At 27.0% G+C, this 19,622-nt stretch overlaps 4 protein-coding genes and 1 long non-coding RNA gene across 8 annotated transcripts; 2 read left to right on the top strand and 3 right to left on the bottom strand.

Annotated features, from left to right (window-relative positions):
• The first annotated feature begins 1,396 nt into the window (after positions 1-1,396).
• LOC126855602 (uncharacterized) lies at positions 1,397-5,743 on the top strand. Of its 3 annotated transcripts, XM_050603412.1 has the most exons (4): positions 1,402-1,623; positions 1,710-1,886; positions 2,155-2,327; positions 2,453-4,069. In XM_050603412.1, the coding sequence occupies exons 2-4, from the start codon at positions 1,734-1,736 to the stop codon at positions 2,901-2,903; spliced, it is 777 nt and encodes a 258-aa protein (XP_050459369.1). In that variant the 5' UTR covers positions 1,402-1,623; positions 1,710-1,733; the 3' UTR covers positions 2,904-4,069. The 3 variants fall into 3 exon arrangements, with proteins under 3 accessions (XP_050459370.1, XP_050459369.1, XP_050459371.1); XM_050603413.1 differs by lacking the exons at positions 2,155-2,327; positions 2,453-4,069 and adding an exon at positions 5,047-5,743 and having other exon boundaries at positions 1,397-1,623; XM_050603414.1 differs by lacking the exons at positions 1,402-1,623; positions 1,710-1,886; positions 2,155-2,327; positions 2,453-4,069 and adding exons at positions 4,089-4,508; positions 5,047-5,743.
• Positions 2,132-4,226, bottom strand: LOC126855624 (uncharacterized). Its single transcript, XR_007688267.1, has 2 exons — positions 4,080-4,226; positions 2,132-2,241 (listed from the first exon to the last, which is right to left on the bottom strand). It is a non-coding gene; the product is annotated as an uncharacterized LOC126855624 (long non-coding RNA).
• A 119-nt stretch (positions 5,744-5,862) lies between the features above and the next one.
• On the bottom strand, positions 5,863-7,705 carry LOC126855598 (exosome complex component RRP43-like). The gene is made up of 7 exons (XM_050603405.1): positions 7,577-7,705; positions 7,333-7,369; positions 7,126-7,263; positions 6,643-6,937; positions 6,431-6,551; positions 6,237-6,343; positions 5,863-6,096 (listed from the first exon to the last, which is right to left on the bottom strand). The coding sequence occupies exons 1-7, from the start codon at positions 7,591-7,593 to the stop codon at positions 5,957-5,959; spliced, it is 855 nt and encodes a 284-aa protein (XP_050459362.1). The 5' UTR covers positions 7,594-7,705; the 3' UTR covers positions 5,863-5,956.
• A 669-nt stretch (positions 7,706-8,374) lies between these two features.
• Positions 8,375-16,386, top strand: LOC126855575 (protein EFR3 homolog cmp44E). 2 transcript variants are annotated; one of them, XM_050603376.1, is made up of 16 exons: positions 8,375-8,784; positions 8,879-8,955; positions 9,235-9,350; positions 9,609-9,771; positions 9,860-10,012; positions 10,134-10,240; positions 10,328-10,471; positions 10,571-10,649; positions 10,739-10,874; positions 11,023-11,294; positions 14,314-14,486; positions 14,626-14,986; positions 15,091-15,290; positions 15,402-15,501; positions 15,659-15,814; positions 15,903-16,386. In XM_050603376.1, exons 1-16 carry the CDS (start codon positions 8,778-8,780, stop codon positions 16,053-16,055), a joined length of 2,397 nt encoding a protein of 798 aa, XP_050459333.1. In that variant the 5' UTR covers positions 8,375-8,777; the 3' UTR covers positions 16,056-16,386. The 2 variants fall into 2 exon arrangements, with proteins under 2 accessions (XP_050459333.1, XP_050459334.1); XM_050603377.1 differs by having other exon boundaries at positions 8,375-8,786; positions 8,884-8,955.
• A 1,519-nt stretch (positions 16,387-17,905) lies between these two features.
• Positions 17,906-19,291, bottom strand: LOC126855618 (peptidyl-prolyl cis-trans isomerase Fkbp12). The gene is made up of 4 exons (XM_050603434.1): positions 19,094-19,291; positions 18,695-18,742; positions 18,229-18,415; positions 17,906-18,043 (listed from the first exon to the last, which is right to left on the bottom strand). Exons 1-4 carry the CDS (start codon positions 19,128-19,130, stop codon positions 17,986-17,988), a joined length of 330 nt encoding a protein of 109 aa, XP_050459391.1. The 5' UTR covers positions 19,131-19,291; the 3' UTR covers positions 17,906-17,985.
• Between the last annotated feature and the right edge of the window lie 331 nt (positions 19,292-19,622).

Raw genomic sequence — 19,622 nt, 5'->3', positions numbered from 1 at the left:
CTAAAAGTCAGTGTCAATTTTTAACAAATTCATACTGTTTATATAAAGATCAATGAAAAATGTATTATATTATATGTATACATATATTTTGTATTATAAATATATGTATTATATGTATATATTGTATTACATATATGTTGTATTTTATTTTATTATATGTTGTATTAATGAATATTATATTTAATATATTGTATTATGTGTTGTATGATTAATTTGTATTATATATATGTTATATTGTTAAATATTGTATTTATTAATATAATGTATTAAATAAATAAATAAAATTAACGATATTTATTATAAAATTGAATGTTATTAAATATTAAATAAAAATATTAAATATTAAATAATATCAAATATAATTGTATAATTATAAAATGTAATTAGTATTATATAATTATAATGTAAATATTATTCATTATTTTTAATTTTACAATATATTTAACTTTAATATATTTTATTATGTATATACATTTAATATGTACATTTTAAAAATGTTAAAAAATATATATATTTAAAAATATATAAATATCTATTTTATACATATATTTTATATATTTATATATCATATTTCTGACAAATTTCTTTAACATATAAACAAACACTATTAAAATACGCATGACAGTTTGACAGGCACCAACACAATTATCATTGACGTGACTTATGCGATATAACAGCCAATCAAATTTAGGCACAATTTACCTCGTCGCATCGTCCCGCACTAGCTTCCTCCCCGCAATGATATGCTAGATCCCTATATTTCTATATGTCTATGCTCTATACTATCGCAATAAAGCGGGGAGCACACACTTTTGCATAAGCGCATAACCATAAACATAAAGAAATTGATTGGTCCACAAATGTATGCATAAGAAAATGAACCAATCAATTTCCTTATGCTTATTGTTATGCGTTTATGCAAAAGTATAAGGAAATTGATTGGTCCACAAACATATGCCTAACGAAATGAACCAATCAATTTCCTTATACTTATGGTTATGCGCTTATGCAAAAGTGTGTGCTCCCCGCTTAACTCTCCTTAAGACCATTGCACGTTAAAAAATTTTAGTCATAATCGTAAAGTCGTAAGTAAATCAACCAATCACAGTTCAAACATTCTTATTATGTTTTAGAATGTTTGATTGTGATTGGTCAATTTTCTTACGGCATTATGATTATGACTAAAATTTTTTAACGTGCAATGGCCTTTACTCTTAAGCGGGGAACACACACTTTTGCATAAGTGCATAGCCATAAGTATAAGGAAATTGATTGGTTCATTTCGTTAGGCATATGTTTGTGGACCAATCAATTTCTTTATGCTTATGACTATGCGCTTATGCAAAAGTGTGTGCTCCTCGCTTTACTTCATGAACTATCTCTCTCGCTCATGCGCGAGATTTGCCCTTTTGCTCTCCAATGCTCCAATCAGCTCCAATTTGCAATACTGAACAAAGAAATATCGCATCTTTTTTTTTTCTGATGGATATTTTCGTGCTCTTCTGTGAATCGCTATATGTTTATTGTGAATATATTTCTAAATTATTGTGTGTTTACTGAACATAAAATGGATGTAATAAAAAATATCTTTCGCTAATTTGAGCAAGAAAATAAATTAACCGAGTATGCATAATGTTGCGCGCGAAATATAATTTATGTTTACTCTGTGTAAGAATATTTTCTATATTTTTACATGACATTTTTTGTAGTTTTTCTCGGAGAAATATTTCACCATGATTGCGAACGACGATCAATTTACGAATGTCGTAGAAACAGAGATTCTTGAAGGAGAACAGGATGATGTACTGGGAAAATATCCACCACTGACAAAGAAAAAAATACAGAAAAAGCCTCGCTCAAAGGCATTAGCCTTGAGAATCATGAAAGTAATTTGATATTTTTATATTTTTATATATATTAAAATTATTAATTAAGGATACATCATTGTATATGTATATATATATATATATATATATATATATATATATATATATGTACATATACAATGATGTATCCTTAATTATTAATTTTATTATATATATATACTTTATATAATAATATATTTGATATTTTTATAACAATTTATAAGAGTATTATAACTTCATTATTAATTGCATAACTTTTATATATATATATATATATATGAATGTTCAGCATGATATACCACAAGTCTCTATAAAATCTGCATCTCTTCGCATCGAGGAATTAGCACGACCAACTAAACAACGTGCATTGATGACACTGAAAGAAAAAATACCAATATTATCGCCAACATTTATAAATAATCTTATTAAAATAATTGAAGCTGAATCTTGCTTAACTCCAGAGTATGTATTATGTGTCTCGCATATAAAATTTCAAATTTAATTTTATATAAGAAAAACTGCTCAATATTTCTCAATCTTCAACTCATAATTCTGAGAATTTCTGACAAATTATTAATTACTTGTAGAGAAGCGGCACAAACTCTTCACCGAAGAAAACGCGGAAAGAAAAAGATAACACAATTTTCACCATTTATGAAAAAATGGGTGAAAGAGATTACAGAAGATATTACACACGCAACAATGCTAAACAAGGATGCGACAATATGTCCATATTTGATGGCTGAACACTTTGTCAAGAGCATTCTTGGACATCAATGTGAAACGCGACAGAAGGATATTCGCGAAATCGCGGCTGTGATATTTAAACGTTTAATATCTCTCGATAAATATACGACAGATGTTCAAAATGACGATCGCGCAACACAACAGTTGCGCTTTTTAGCAAATATAGTAGCTTGTTGGATAGCTGAAATACTTATTGAAGTTGCTGAAATCCATAAAGAAACTCTGGAAGAATATTTTAAAAAAAGAGAAATGAAAATGATAGAAGTGAATGATGAATCAAATAAATATTGAAAATGAAAATTGGAAGCAGATAGATCAGGAGGAAAATAAAGAAGAAAGGAATGAAGAAGTAGAATGAGAGAATGAGAGATGAAGAGAGATAAAGCGAAAAAAGAATAAATAGCAGAATAGGAAACAATTGAAAGATGATGATATCAAAAATAATTAAAAAATTATTAGTAAATAGAAAATGAGATGATTAGAAAATATTTTTGTAAAATATAGATGATGGATTGGCAAGGAAAGGAAATAATTCAGATAGAATAAAAAAAAAAAAAAATAATGATGTTGCTTGCAAATCATGATTCTGAATATGGATGCTGAAGCAAATATTATTGATATTACTATTGATTGGATAATACTGGATTGATTAAAATAATATGCCAAAATAATTATTTTATTTTATAGTTTTTTGTTCTAGTCATGTCATTAAAATAGAAATTTACTTTATAAATGTAATTTTGAAAAAAAATTCTAAAAATAAGTCTAATAAGATGCACTCTATTTGACGCTATTTTTTTGCTTTGAAACAAGATTCATTTTCGATATTAAAATGAGAAATATAGAAAATACTTTTTCGAAATACAATGAATAGACAAATAAAATGGATGATTCATACAGAATATAAAAAAAAATAAGGATGAAAATTGTGTTATCTTTGATCAGTATCTTTGATTGGTCGGTTAAACATTATAAACCAAAAATAGCATCATAGTACATTTGACATCTGACAATTAAATATAAAAATCATTATATTTTGAGATAAAGCGACAAGAATAAAATGTAAAAAAATACAATAAATGAAGTAAATTTTCTTTGGAATAAATAATAGGAATATAGACAAGTGTTTATACTACCAAATTGGCAATTTATTGTTTGATCACAACATTTCGACCATATGGTTTTGGTCCTTATCAAGTAAAAGTTATAATTAAAAAGTAGAATATATCCCTATTCTTATGTTTAATTTTAAAATGACACAATGTCAGTTTGACATTTCGATTTTTCTTTCTACTTTTTAATTATAACTTTCACTTAATAAGGACCAAAACCATATGGTCGAAATGTTGTGATAGAACAATCAAACAATAAATTGCCAGTTTGGTCGTATAAACACTTGTCTATTAATTTATCTACTGGCGACATTTTAAAATTAAACATAAGAATAGGGATATAACTTAACCTAACCAGCAATTCATAATTACGTTTCCTTCACCGATTATAACTCTTGGTTTGGCGAATATGTAACTAGATTTCCAGAAAATACTCTTGTAGAATATTGATATCAATTGTATTTTATATATTAAATTTTTGATCAGATTGCAATGATTTCGAGTGTCCATATATCTCTCATTAAAGCATAAAAAACAACGTGTATTTGATGGCCGCGCAATATATCGATCAAACTAAATTCTGTTGATAAAATACGATGAAAACATTCACAAACGCTCGCCTGGCGAAAATAACGAGGCAGCTTCGCAGCGATATTTAGTAGCACTTACATAATTTATTTTCTTATATTATCTGTGAGTAGCACTTCATAGAGATATAGGAAAATAATTATTTTTATATTGTGATATAGTTTGCATATAAGACAAATTGCAGATTACGAATATGGTAATTAATTTAATTACGATTTAAGAAACTTCTATCAATTCATATATATATATATATATATATATATATATATATCTTGTTATCTTTGTATATATATATATATATATTATATATATATATATATATATATATATATATATATATATATATATATACATATATATATATACATATATATATATATATATATATATATCTTGTTATCTTTGATCAGTATCTTTGATTGGTCGGTTAAACATTATAAACCGAAAATAGCATCATAGTACATTTGACATCTATCTTTATCTATAAATAATATAGAATTAATACAAAGTGAGATATATATATATATATATATATATATATATATATATATATATCACTTTGTATTAATTCTATATTATTTTAATTCTAACTTTAATTTATTAAAATTATTTTCTACTCGTTTGAAAAAAATATCAAAACTAGTTTTTCCCTGTATTTTTAAAAGAGTTTTCTATATTTATTTTTAAGCGACTATTCTTGTCAAAATAATGCTTCTAATTCTATTTTCTTCTAGGCATCCACTTCTAAAAAACAAGCCACTGGTGCTGTCCGCAAGAAAAATACAATAAAATTTGAGTTAACAGAAGAACAGAAAGCTGATATAAAAGAAGCTTTCGATTTATTTGATCCAGATGGTACTGGAAAAATTGCTACTAAAGAACTTAAAGTTGCTATTAGAGCTCTGGGTATTGAACCAACAAAAGAAGAACTAAAAAGGCTTGTGACAGATATAGATCCAGATGGTCTTGGCAAATTATCTTATGAAGAATTCTTAAATATAATGACAGTGAAAATGTCAGAAAAAGATTCAAAAGAAGAAGTATTAAGAGCCTTCCGTCTTTTCGATGATGATGATACTGGAAAGATATCTTTCAAAAATCTAAAAAGAGTCGCACATGAATTGGGAGAAAATCTTACTGATGAAGAAATACAAGAAATGATTGATGAAGCAGACAAAGATGGCGATGGAGAGATATCCCAAGAAGAATTTTTGAGAATTATGAGAAAAGCATATTTATATTAAGATGTTGAAGTACATAATGTATTTTAAAGTTAAATATGTGTTGTATGCATATGCCTTAAGGAAAGACTGATACTACTGTATTAGACAATTATATTTTTGTCAAAAATATTTTTTTATGGTATTTATGTGAATACATTCAATAATGCTATTAATATGTTAAAATAAAAGGCACGCTAACTATACAGTATCTCTTTACAGCAAATAATTTTTTCTCTTTATACTTTTCTAATTTTTTCTTTCTGAACATTTGAAGTCTATAATAGTAGTATAATTATGTATAATTAAAGTATAATTAAAAAGAATAGATTTATATGATAATCACAGATATTTTGAGTATCTTCATTTAATAATATAAAAAATGACAATGTATATACATGTATACAGTATAAAACATATTGTTTTATTTTTGTAAATCTATATCTATATTATTTACGTTTAGTGTCGAGATTGCAGCATTGATTACCAATCTGATTGATTTTGCTCTTATTTTTGTCATTTCTAATCCTTTGCAAAGTAAATTTTGGGAGATAGCAATTCCACCTGTATTAAAATTATCATTGTTAGGAAATTTTTTATTATATGGAATGAGTATAGTTTAATAGCCATTAAATAATGCACAAAGAGATTATTAAATAATATTTACTGTACTATATTCTATATTATAAAAACAGAATACATACCAGATTTATGTATATAACAAATTTCTTCTTCATTGTCCATCACAATAAAAAATCTTGTTGATGACAAGTCTTCTTCATCGTCTGAAGGATCAGCTAGTAATAATTGTCTATAAACAAAAAAAAAAAAATTAATTTAATTGTAAAAAAGACAAATTGTCTAGGACAGATATTTAGTTATAATAAATTTAACTGACTTTTCAAATATTGCAAATGATGCAGAAACTGGAAGTGTTCTTACAGGAAATGCTTTTTTATTTTCTGGATGTACAACAATTATTCCTGTTTCATTATTATAATTTACTTCAGGTAAGGTCACTGTAAAGTAAATTTTTGTTTTTTTGAGTTCAGTAGACTAGGAATAAAAAATTGAAAAGGTACTATCATTAGACACGTTTACTTATCTTACATGTTTTAAGAGCTGCAATCACTGCTCCAATACACGCATCTATAATTGAGCCATTGTAATTTAAACATAAGATATCACAGTATAAGACCCATACTAATTTATTTTTGCAGATGCAAAGATCTTTTAAATCAAGCGCTCTTGAATGGCTTAATATAATATCTATCGATTTAGAAAGCACTTGCGCTTGTTCGCTCGGTGGGCCTGGACGAAACTTTGAAGAACACAGAGGAGATAATTCTACATTTGGTACTATATAACCATGATCTGGAGTATTTGTTCTTGGTGTTGCTAGTTCCTAAAATATAATATCTGGATGTTCTCTATTTAATTGCCACTTTTTATCAATAATTTAAAAACATTTGTTCTATTCTACAGTTAAAATTCGTTGATAAATATAAATTATATATATATAGATGAACATAATAATTTATTAACATATATATAAACCTCAATTATGTAAAAAATATTGTAAAGTATATTTACTGCTTTAATACCACAAACTACACTTGTGTCACCCAATTTAAATATCGCTGAACTGTCCGCTTGAACAATCGATGAAACGTTTACGCTTACTGGCCTAAACGAAAAGAATTTTCTACCGTCCGGCCGAGTGCCTTGTTCCTGAAAGTGCCACTTATTTATAATAAATTTTTTAATATTTTTGAATTCTTAGTTATATAAGATACTCACAAGATGATCTTGTAAATATTTCACAGGATGAATTGTTCTGCAAATATGTTTAAACAAATAATAACACTATTCGAGGACCAAATAAATATAAGTCCAAAGAGCATATCTTTCTATTTTATAAAATTAGAAAAATATTTTTTTAGGTTTGCTAGATGTAGGCAAATAAATTAAAGCTTTTTCATAAAGTATTAGAACTTCTTTATCATATTTTACATAGATTTATTTAAAAAAACAAAATACATACTTGTATTGTAAATCCATCTCTAATTTTTAAAATTTGTTATATATAAATTGTTCTTCTTTTTTATGCTTAGAACATATATGTAAATTACATATGGCTTAGAGTTTAGAAACATATAGAAATGAAAGCGGAATGGCAGACTGAAAAGTGTCCGAAGGAAATGAGAAAGAAAATCATAGGGTGCGTTCAGAAAACACAACTGTTGTAACTGTTGAGTGAACGCTCATTGAGCAGAATACTCTGTCCGATGTGTTCGTATGATGTTAGCCGACGACTAACACTTTTTTTAAATAATTATGTGTGAAATTAATTGTATTTTGTTTGTAGATGATTGTAGTGCATTTATTTTTGTTTGTTAGTTCATAATTAATTTTTAATTAATTCTGCCATAGCAGAATTAATGTGCTTCCTTAAGCATTATATTTTGAGATAAAGCGACAAGAATAAAATGTAAAAAAATACAATAAATGAAGTAAATTTTTTTTGGAATAAATAATAGGGATATAGACAAGTGTTTACGACCAAACTGGCAATTTATTGTTTGATCACAACGTTTTATCACAACATTTCGACCATACGGTTTTTATTCTTATCAAGTGATAAGCATGCTTTAAGCGAGGAGCACACACTTTCGCATAAGCGCATAATTATAAGCATAAGGAAATTGATTGGTTCATTTCCTTATGCATATATTTGTGGACCAATCAATTTCTTTATGTTTATGGTTATGCGCTTATGCAAAAGTGTGTGCTTCCCGCTTTACACGCGCGTTCGGCGGCTCGGCCGTCAAGCATAGAACGATAGTGGGGAGATTCGGGGGATCGTAGGCATCGCTTCAGATATCGGCCCGAAAAAGGCAACTATCTCCGAGCACTGCGCTAGAGGAACAAGGATCGCATGATTTTCGATTCTTTTTTATCCTTTCTCTGTGCGGTGCGTCCGCGCGAGCGATGCAATGCTGTTTGTATGTACATGGACATGCATCTATACATCGAGATTGAGAATTTGTTTCTCAGCATTGATAACCCTGAAAACGGAGTTTTCCATTGTCACCGTGCGAGGTCTCCAATATCAATTCGGAGTTCGCCCGTCACTCGTCACTCGTCACTCCTGCCGACCCTTAATTCTTACTTCATGCTCGCAATTGTCATTGCGATAGCTGTCATTTTTAATCATTTTTCGGTAGGAATTTACGGCAAAAAAAATGTTCGGTGAATATAACAATTTACATTATAGATTCTTAAAAATATTCGCTGCATGTATTATAATCAAACAATGAGATATAATTTATTCTTTTTTTATTAGGTTGTTGTTGGTGTTGCTCTGCATTACGTCCGAGATATAAGAGGCTTGTTGATAATATTTTTCCAGTTAATCCTCAGGTAAGAGTTTCATATTTTTCTTCTTTAATTTGTCTTTTTTGTATGTTTTAGCTTTGTTTATGAATAAATATACAAATCATTATTGAAATTAGAATAAGATGTTTTAAGAAACACTATCCTTGACAATAGAGATTACTCCATTTAAAATGATTATTCTATTTATATTTTTTTTTATTCTATTTATATTCGAATTTGAAATATTTGCAACACACAAATAAAAAATTATATTTATGTATATTTCATTTTCTATCTATATTAATAGATTTCCCTAATTTTCAGGATGGCTTAATTAAAAATAATATGGAAAAATTAACATTTTATTCATTGAGCAGTCCTGAGAAATTAGATAGAATTGGAGAATACTTATTTCAACGAGCTTCTAGAGATATTTACAGGTACATTTTGCAAAATATATGATATAATTTCATTACATGTACTTAATTTAATATATATAACAGTACCTTTCTGTACTATAATATTTTATCATATAAATTACATAATCATTTTATATAAGAAATCAATTCTAATGACTCTTACAAACATGACTAGCAATAATTTAATATGACTATACTAGAGGTTGCCATGTATTTATACTTGAAGCATTATATGAAACAACAATTGATCAAGTCTGACAAGTATTATTTATGTCTTAGGAAAAGAAATGGCTTTGTTGTAATTGCTATGGAAGCAATGGATCAGCTTCTAGTAGCTTGTCACGCACAAACTTTGAACCTATTTGTCGAAAGCTTCTTAAAAATGATACAGAAATTGTTAGAATCCACAGACCCTCAATTACAAATTCTTGCAACACAATCTGTAAGTAATGATCACTGGCAAATTCAAACCTTTTTTTTTGCTATTAGTTTTATTTGATTAATGTATTGATTTTGCTTCTCTGTCACAGTTTGTCAGATTTGCCAACATTGAAGAAGATACACCTTCATATCATACACGTTATGACTTCTTTGTATCAAAATATTCTGCAATGTGCCATTCTAATAATGATGATCCTATTATACGCAAACAAATTAGACTTGCTGGTATTCAAGGACTACAGGTATGATACCATTGAACATATTTATGAAATATTAGTTCATTTTTAGATCATAGAGACTTTAAAAACATTAAAAATTATATCTCATGGTTATATATATTCAATTATATATGTTTTTATGTAGGGTGTTGTGAGAAAAACTCTGTCTGATGATTTGGTCGAAAATATTTGGGAACCTGTACATATGGACAAAATTGTTCCGTCATTGCTGTATAATATGCAAAATTCAAGGTAATTTAGAAAAATATTAATATTGTTATTAATATGAATTACATACTGAAACAAATACTAATATTGACAATGAGTTTGTATTTGTAGATATGTTGATAAGGAACATGCAATGCCAGATAGCCCGACTGAGGAACGATCGGATCCGCCACAATTTGCGGAAACTTGCATGCGGGAATTGATTGGCCGTGCATCATTTGGTCATATTAGATGTGTCATAAGACCTGTATTAAGGTATAGAAAAGAAATAACTTTATTTCTAAAGAATTACAATGCATATATGAATATATATTTATATCTATAAGATATTAATAAAAAGCTAACTATTTACAGACACTTAGATAATCACCAGTTGTGGGTGCCTAATTATTTCGCAATTCATACTTTTAGAATAATTATGTTTTCTATCCAGGTATATACAAATGTAATTTAACTGTAATATAGTTAAACATTATATTTATATAATATGGATAATCAATATTTCTTTTATATATTTTTTAGTCGCAATATTCTTACACTGTAGTAGAAGCCCTAATGACACATCTCGACGATCATTCAAAGTCGTCCCCAAAAATTCGCACTAGTATAGCAGATACCTTATCTAAAATTATATCAATTGCTGCAGGTGAAAGTGTTGGTAAGCACATAAGATAATAAAATTAAATATATTCAGCTTAAATTTAATTACATAGTTAACATTAATTTATAAATATAAGTAATAATTGTCGAACATAAAATGGAGATTATCTCAATATTCTTAATCTCTTTTAACAATATATTCCTAGGGCCATCTGTATTAGAAATTATAAATTCCTTATTGTCTCATCTCCGAGTAAGTGTAACAAGAAATCAATCATCAAGCAGTGATGAGCAATTATACCAAGAAGCTCTCATTAATGCTCTTGGAGAGTTTGCAAATCATCTTCCAGATTATCAAAAAATTGAAATTATGATGTTTATTATGAGTAAGGTTCCATATAGTCAACCGGATCGTATTGTATCAGTTGGCAAAGGAGATGTATTACTCCAAAGCATACTCTTAAAATCGCTGTTAAAGGTAAATATTGTTTATTATTAAAAAATTAAAACTAACTAAAAATTATTATCTTAGCTTGAAAATCTCATAGAATCAGAGAAATGTTTATATATAATCAACAAATTTGATCATATAGACATTTTTATTTTTTATTTTTGAAATTCGTAAATTTCTTATATATTTTCCATCTTACAATTTTTAACATATAATATGTTTACTTTTAATCAATGTTTATCTAGCCGTGTTTTTATTAAAATAAATTTTATCATATTGTGTTTTTGATTCATAAATATTGAAATTCTTATGATATGTTTGATAGATTTTTTGTCAAATCTAAATTGCTTGTTTTTCCATTTATATAGCAAATAAAATTTTCACTATTAAATCTCGACAAAATATTACATAATATAATTGAATTCTGCAAAATTTTATTATGTATACTACATTTATCTTACAATTGGTCACCAGTGACCGGCATGTGTGCTCAATGTGTCAATATGTAAATTATCTATCATCCTTAATCAAATGTCTAATAAATACAGTATTAATATCATATAGATGCAACAAAACTAAATATTACTGGAAATATCACATGAATTATATTACAACATTTTTAATTAGCCATGCTTTGCAGATTTTATATCTGCCCATGGCAGAAATTTAAGTACGAGATAAATGTGCCGCATAGTAGTAAGCGAAAGAATTACAAGTGATAAAAAACGATATAATTTAAGATTGCATTCCAAAATTCACTACCAGTATTGTGATTCTATAACTTTTAACGATATCGCTACTGTTACATGTCACAGTACAGAAAATCTATAATTCACATTACATATATTATAGATTTTTAATAAATGGCAATGAATTTTAAATCTAAATAAGTGTACAATTAAATTTGATGATCATGTCAGTGAACTTTATTATACTGTACTAGTAAACTCATTTATAGAAAAAAAATGGAACGAGAGACTAGAAAAATGGCCATTTACTTATCTTTTTCTAATGCTATGTTAAACATAGAATTAAACATAGAATGTTAAACATAGAAATAAATAAATCATTAATTAATCAAAAGTCACATAGAAAGAGAAAAAAGATAGCCAAGCTACCTCTCTTTTCTTTGTGCTTGGCCCTTAACAATATACTGAGCATTTCAGTACAGAGTTCTAATTGTGAGTAACTGACTGTGAGTCATGTCTATCAATGAAACTACGGCTATATTCCGAAATTTGCTGTCAGTACTAGGAATCTATAGTTCACGTTATATATATTATATATTTTCAGTAGTAGCAGTGAATTTCGGAATGCAATCTATATATCAGATAATAAACAATTAAAACGTTATTTTAATTTTACTGCATTAGTGCACATAAATTATTTATTGATACAAAAAAAAATTTATTTAAAAATATACTTAATCTGAATTTTATGTAATATTTCTATTCTAGATGGTAAGATTGGGAAGATAAGCTTGAGAGTTTCTTTTTATAACATATAGTTTATATAAACAAATAAAATATTTTTGAAAAAACTGACATAATACACATAAGAATATAGAGGATGACCACCCCCTTCTTTTAAACTAAACGAGATTAGATTATAACAAATATATATATAGATTATAACAAATATATATATCAAATTAAATGATTCAAGCTGAACTCTAAACTTGTGAACATAGTAGCTGCTTCCAAAAGTTATCTGTGTGAACGAACGTAGAGATATGCATTATCTTTTTATAATAATATGAATATTTCAATATAAAAAAAAGTTGTAACGCTGTTTGAAACGAATACAATGATATATGATATAACGTAAATATTATATATATATATATATATATATATATATATATATATATATATATATAAATATTATACGAGTTTTATCAACTTAAAAGTATCGCAAATATCGCGAGCGACGTTTACTTTTTTATTTTCAGCCCTGCAATATGATTAATTTCAAATTGAGTATTATGATCAAATGACAACATGAAATATGTTAATCTCTAATGCACAAGTCAGAAATTGACCATATCACAGAACAAAAAAAAATGAAAAGGTAGACGTCCGCGATATTTTAAGTCGTCCGTGATATTTCGATAAAACTTGTATAATACGTTAATATTTGCATTATATCATATATTGTTGTATTTGTTTCAATCAGCCCAACAATTTTTATCATATAAAAATATCCATATTATTATAAAAAAATTGCGTACCTCTTCGTTCGTTAACACAGTAAACAACTACTATGTTCGCAATAGAATTTTTTCTTTACAGCATTTTGATTCATCTTATTATTCTGTACACAAGTCTGTATCCAGACTTTTGATACACCCTGTATATACACATATTATACATATAATGTGTGTGTGTGTATATATATACATATATGTATATTATAAAAAGATAATCATATACTATCATCTAAAAATATTATATGAAACTCAAATACACAGACATATCTTTTGAATCAATTGTTTATTATATTAGTAAATATTTTATGTGCATTAAAAACGAAATAAATTTAATCATTTATTATATTTATTTATTATACTGATAGATATGACTAAAATTCAATTAAAACTATTCAAGATCTGCTATCAGACTATGTCAGTGGCCACTAAAGAAACATTTAAAATTGGCAGATCACAAGTTTAATGCACAGTTGATGCTAATTTATTAGCAACTTTTGAATAAACCTCTCTTGCCAATTTGCTGGAATATTGCATGCATTTTGTTTATTGGATATATAATTAAATTTTATTTAAAGCAATAATATACAATTTGATTAGATTTGATAAATTAATAGATGATATACATAAAAACAAATATATTAAAATAAATATTTAATTGTTTTAAATAAGATTATAATTAAAAAGAAAGTAGACGCCTTCTATCAGAAATACTGATATAATTGAAATAAATTGTTTTTTGATAATATCATAAAATTACAACCAACTTGAATCTATTTCTATCGTTTTTATCAGTCTTTTAAATAGAGTAGTAACAGATATTTTGTTTGTACATTGTAGGTTGGTACCAAATATCAAACTATTCACTTGAATACGACATTCCCACCCAGTTTCCTGGATCCACTACTAAGAATGTCATTAGCAGCAGACGCTGAAATGAGGCTTTTAGTACAAAAAATATTTCACACTCTAATTGATAGACATCGAAATATTATGAAACTTGCTAAACCAACGTAAGTTTATGTCTCTTGCTAAATGTTTATAAACATAAACATTATTTTATTAAAATCTAATATTATTTCTTATTTTTTTATGACTTATATCATCTATGATTCTTTGCTGATGATACATCTACTTTTCTCTCTTTTTCAGTGTAAATGTGATGGAACTTGGTCTTGTTATTGAGAAAGCATCTAGACCGGATGTGATTTTTATTCGAAAGCATGGACCTGAAATCTATTTAGCACTATATGAATCATTAGAGTTGTCTAGTAACACTGTAGAAAATGTGGAATCTATTTATACTACATTGGCATTACTTGCCATTGAATTGGCTTCTGAGGAAACTGTCTTAGAATTATTGAGATTGGTGTTGAGCCTTCAAGATTTAGCATTAACAAGTAGTCAAATTAGTCTTTCACTCAAATTTAATTTACATGCAATAGTTATTAGTTTATTAATTTTAATATCATATGTCTGTAACATCACTGTACTTATGGACTATGCAAAAAAGGTAAATAATTTTTCTTTCTAATCATGATTTTTTATTTAAGATATGATAAATTTGCTAAAATGTAAATTCTCCAATGAATTGGACGTATTTAAATCCATTCTAAGGTAGTGGACGCACGTCGAAAAGATAGCCCGCATTTATTACCGGATTTACAATCACAATATGATATTGCTCTGACATCCAGATTAACACCAGCTCTATTGGTTGATCAAACCGTTGTCAGTGAATGCTTAAAAGGAGCTGGTCTTGATAGTGGAAAACTCCAGCAAGGCTCGGGTTATAGTAGTAATTCTTTACAACACAGGTGATATATAGCTATAGTAATATTGCAAATATAGCACTTAATAATCTAAATATTAGAAAAACAATGTACATTGTTTTATACATAAATCAAATAATAAATATTCTCTATTAGGCATTCTTGGGTTGACAGTGCTGGACGAAATTCATTAGCCGATATTAATTCTGGAGGTCCAGAATTAGATAGTGGAGGTTCATCACCTAGCGTACAAAAGGTTTTATTGAAAAATATTAACATTTATTGCAATATTTGCTAAATTAGCTAATGTATCTACCGATTATCATCATTCTCATTTTGCTTATATGTTTCTTTTGATCTGTTCTTTTGATTACTTGTATTGTTTTCTATTATCTTTAATTAATTTTTTATAGAAATTACCTGGAGAAGAATTAACATTTGAAAGCATGAAAAGAATTTTGACAGAAAATAATAATAATCATGTAATAGAAGAAGAGAAACGAATGCAACTTTCTCAATTTTTTAGAAATGCGCCATTTCAAGATTTAGTGTCAAAAACACAACCCAAGGTATAAAAATATATTAAATATATTATTGTAATATTTTAAAAATCATTCTAACTAATATATTTTTTCTAATCTTTTCTTTAATTTGCAGCACGATGTTTTACAGAGTAAATTATCCGAAATATTTAATACTTTGTCTGTTGAACCACGCAATACAATTTCTACAACTGGACCACAAACGGATATTAAACCAAGTCAAACTCCATCGTATGAAATTCACTTTCCTGAGTTGTTTGTATATTAAACCGCTATTGTAAATTAAACTAACTGCTATGTTTGTTGAAATAATATTAGCTGAATATTAGTGTTGCATTGTTTTAGAGCTTGCACATGTTACAATAAGAGCAATTAACTCATAACCTTTAAAAAATGACTCTCATATAATAAAAGTTGGAGAAAAAAATTTTTGTTTTATGCATAATTAAATATTTTCTTGTTTTAATGTTAATAAGTTGTGCCTGCATGTAACAAACTCTATCTTTCCTCTCTCTTTCGTGAATTTGCTTTATTTTAATAAGTAAAAGTCAGATATTTTTACATATGTATGTATCGCGAAATATATTAAAAGACTATAATTATTTTATAGTTATTTATTAGCATATCCATTTTATAGACAATTTCAAGTATATTTACTTGACGCAGTCATGTATTTACATCGATTATCAACCATTTTTTTTTTATTTCAAGAGCTCATAACATGTAAAGATAATTTTAATAATTTACAAACTACAAGCCAAAAATTGCGAAATTAATATTGTAAGCCACGAATGAGCGGATGAAAAATAACGGAGCTCCACCGTGACTCAATTCTAGGATCCAACTTGCTAGTTGGCATTCAGCAAGTGAGTCCAAACATTATCTCTTACCTGTATATTTTCTCCATTCCGATTAGAGATTCTTCTCTAAATCTAATAATTTATTTTTCTATAATACAATCAGAACAATCAAACTTTGCAATTTTGTTTTGCCTTTTCTTAAATTATATACATAGCATATAACTTAATAGATAATGATGCAATCAATAAGTAAATGCATTTAAAACATAATATTGATAACATTAATTATAAAAATATTTTCAAAAAAAAATTATATATATATACAAGCACTTTATATATATTTTCTAGATTAGATTCAACAATTCAGAAATGTGTAAAAGATTTTGCACATGATATATATATATATATTTATATATTATGCATAGAGATATAAAAGTTTTATTTCAAATATTTTATAAATATATTAAATATTAAAGCACACACAAATTGTGTATATACCAAACTGAAAAAAAAAAATTTATTTTGTAATATATCTTTATCCTATTTTATACTTGCTTTCAAATTTATTTAGCCACATATAATATATGTGAAAAAAAAGTATCTATATTTGAGGCAAAATCATTTTTTACATTGTACTTTATTATATAGTCTGTAAAGGTCTCTACAAGTTACATTATTAATGTGTAACTCTTTTACATCATTGAGTTTTGTATAAAATATTTGAAAAATTACCAAAACATAATATTTGAATGGAATGAGCACAAGTATTGTATGTTTGATAAATATTTTAAAAAGGTTTCAATGGCATAGAAACATAATTAATCAATTTTAAATGAAGAAATAGCAGGTAAGTGCAGAAGGTAAATAACATCTTTTGGAGAGCTAATAATTAAACATACACAGTAGTATATACTTTTGAAGTTTAACATTTATAGGGGATATTTGAATATTATCAACACAATAGATAGTATGAATTGTGCACATTTCATTTCCATACAATGCTAAAATAATCTTAATGTGTTTTTTGTTATTTTGCAAAACACGCAATGTAATTTTCACTTGGTTGAGTAATTGAATTAATAGCCTTTTCGAGCATGGTTTGTTTGTTTTGAGAGTGATTAAACCCAAATTTCCATGAATATATGTTCAGCTGATATAAATTTTAAATGTGATTAATGTAAATAAGTATATCCTGAATAATCCAAAATGATGTTTATATTGTCATTAATCACTCTCAGAACGATCAAATTTCATTCACTCCAAAATATTATAAGGTATTGGTATATGTGCCATGTTCGTGCAACGATTACTAACATAATACAATTTGATGCTTGTTTTTATTTTTTTTTGTTTGTATTGAAATGCATTTGGTCAGTTTGGTACATTCTAAGAGGTATTTCAAGGCTCCACTTTCAGTAATTCCACATCAAAAATGAGAACAGCATTTGGCGGAATAGTGTGTCTTTGTCAAGGCTAATATAGTTATTATAACAGATAGATTATATAAAATAATCACATCAAATAATTTTTTTTTCTATTTAATTATTTAACTATTTAATAATTCTATTTAATTATTTTATATTTAATATTATTTTATATTTGATTATTTTATATTTAATATTATTTTGGATTAAAGGATATACTCCAGGATGTCCTCGACTGCCATAAGCATAATCTGGAGAACAGGTTAGTCTAGCCCTTTGCCCAACGCACATTTGCGCGACTCCTTGGTCCCAACCTTTGATTACTTCACCTTTACCAATTTTGAACTTAAATGGCACACCGCGATCTCTGCTGGAATCGAACTTTTTTCCATTGTCAAGAGTACCTAAAATATATATATATATATATATATATATATATATATATATATATATACAATATTATAACTCATATATACTTATATATATTATATACACAGAATTATTTATAGAAAAAAATCTATAATATTATAGTCTTTTTTTCCTATTATATATGTATAAAGCAATAACTAAAATTTTTTTTATGTCTCTGAAATATATACAATATTTGATATTATATATTATATTATCATACAATATGTGTAAAAATAAGAATATTAATTATATTCATATATAAAAATAATCACCTGTGTAATGTACAACTACTGTTTGCCCAGTCTTTGGATAGGTTTGACCTACAAATATACAGTGACTTATAAGAAATAATATAAGTAAAATGTGTAAGTATTTGGAATATTGTAGTAACAGACTAAATGAAAAAGAAAAATTGTGTAACACAGAATTTATTTTAAGTGAATATAAAGACCGGGTTAATTATAACATGAAATAAATCATGTTTGTTAGCGGTCTTTTAGATTATGTATAAGGTATATTTAGCGTATACTAAGCAAAACGCTAAAAGTTTCGGAGCATCGAAACGTGATATATGGCGTGCAAAGAGCATTTCAAAATGGGAGATAGAGTTTTCCAAAGAGACAAGAATAACGAAATTCCATAAATTCATAGAAAATGAAACTTATAATTACCATCACCAGGACTCAGAACTTCGACATCCACACCCATGATTACAAATTTTTTCAAAACGATGAAATTCTCTTTTCAAAGTAGCAAGGTTCGCGCGAGAATTGATCGCGTTTACCGAACCGACTTACTTGGAACAGAGAACAGAATTCACATAAAATGACACTATTTGACCCGACACTACCCACAACTCACAGACAGTAATTTCCAATTCCAGATCATGGGATTATCAGACGCATGCGTAGTAACCATGAAGTAAACCACAGACTTCTATATATTACTAGACCGCTACTTGTACAAAATATGTACTAAAGTATGTATTAAAGATCCTTTAATCAGGGGATCGATCATGTAACCTTTTCCTTAGAGCGGAAACGTGAAAAATGAAAAATTTTTCCATTAAAATTAATGGCAAAATTTTTCACTTTTTACGTTTCTGCCCTAGGGAAAAAGTTACATGATCAATTGCCTAGGCTGTGTTCCGATTCTCTACCCGATGAGTGATAGTTGGGTGAGCGGGTGATAGGCGGAGTC

This window comes from Cataglyphis hispanica, chromosome 16 (assembly GCF_021464435.1).
Source record: "Cataglyphis hispanica isolate Lineage 1 chromosome 16, ULB_Chis1_1.0, whole genome shotgun sequence".
Lineage (NCBI taxonomy): Eukaryota > Metazoa > Arthropoda > Insecta > Hymenoptera > Formicidae > Cataglyphis > Cataglyphis hispanica.
This window is presented reverse-complemented; position numbering and strand designations above follow the sequence as displayed.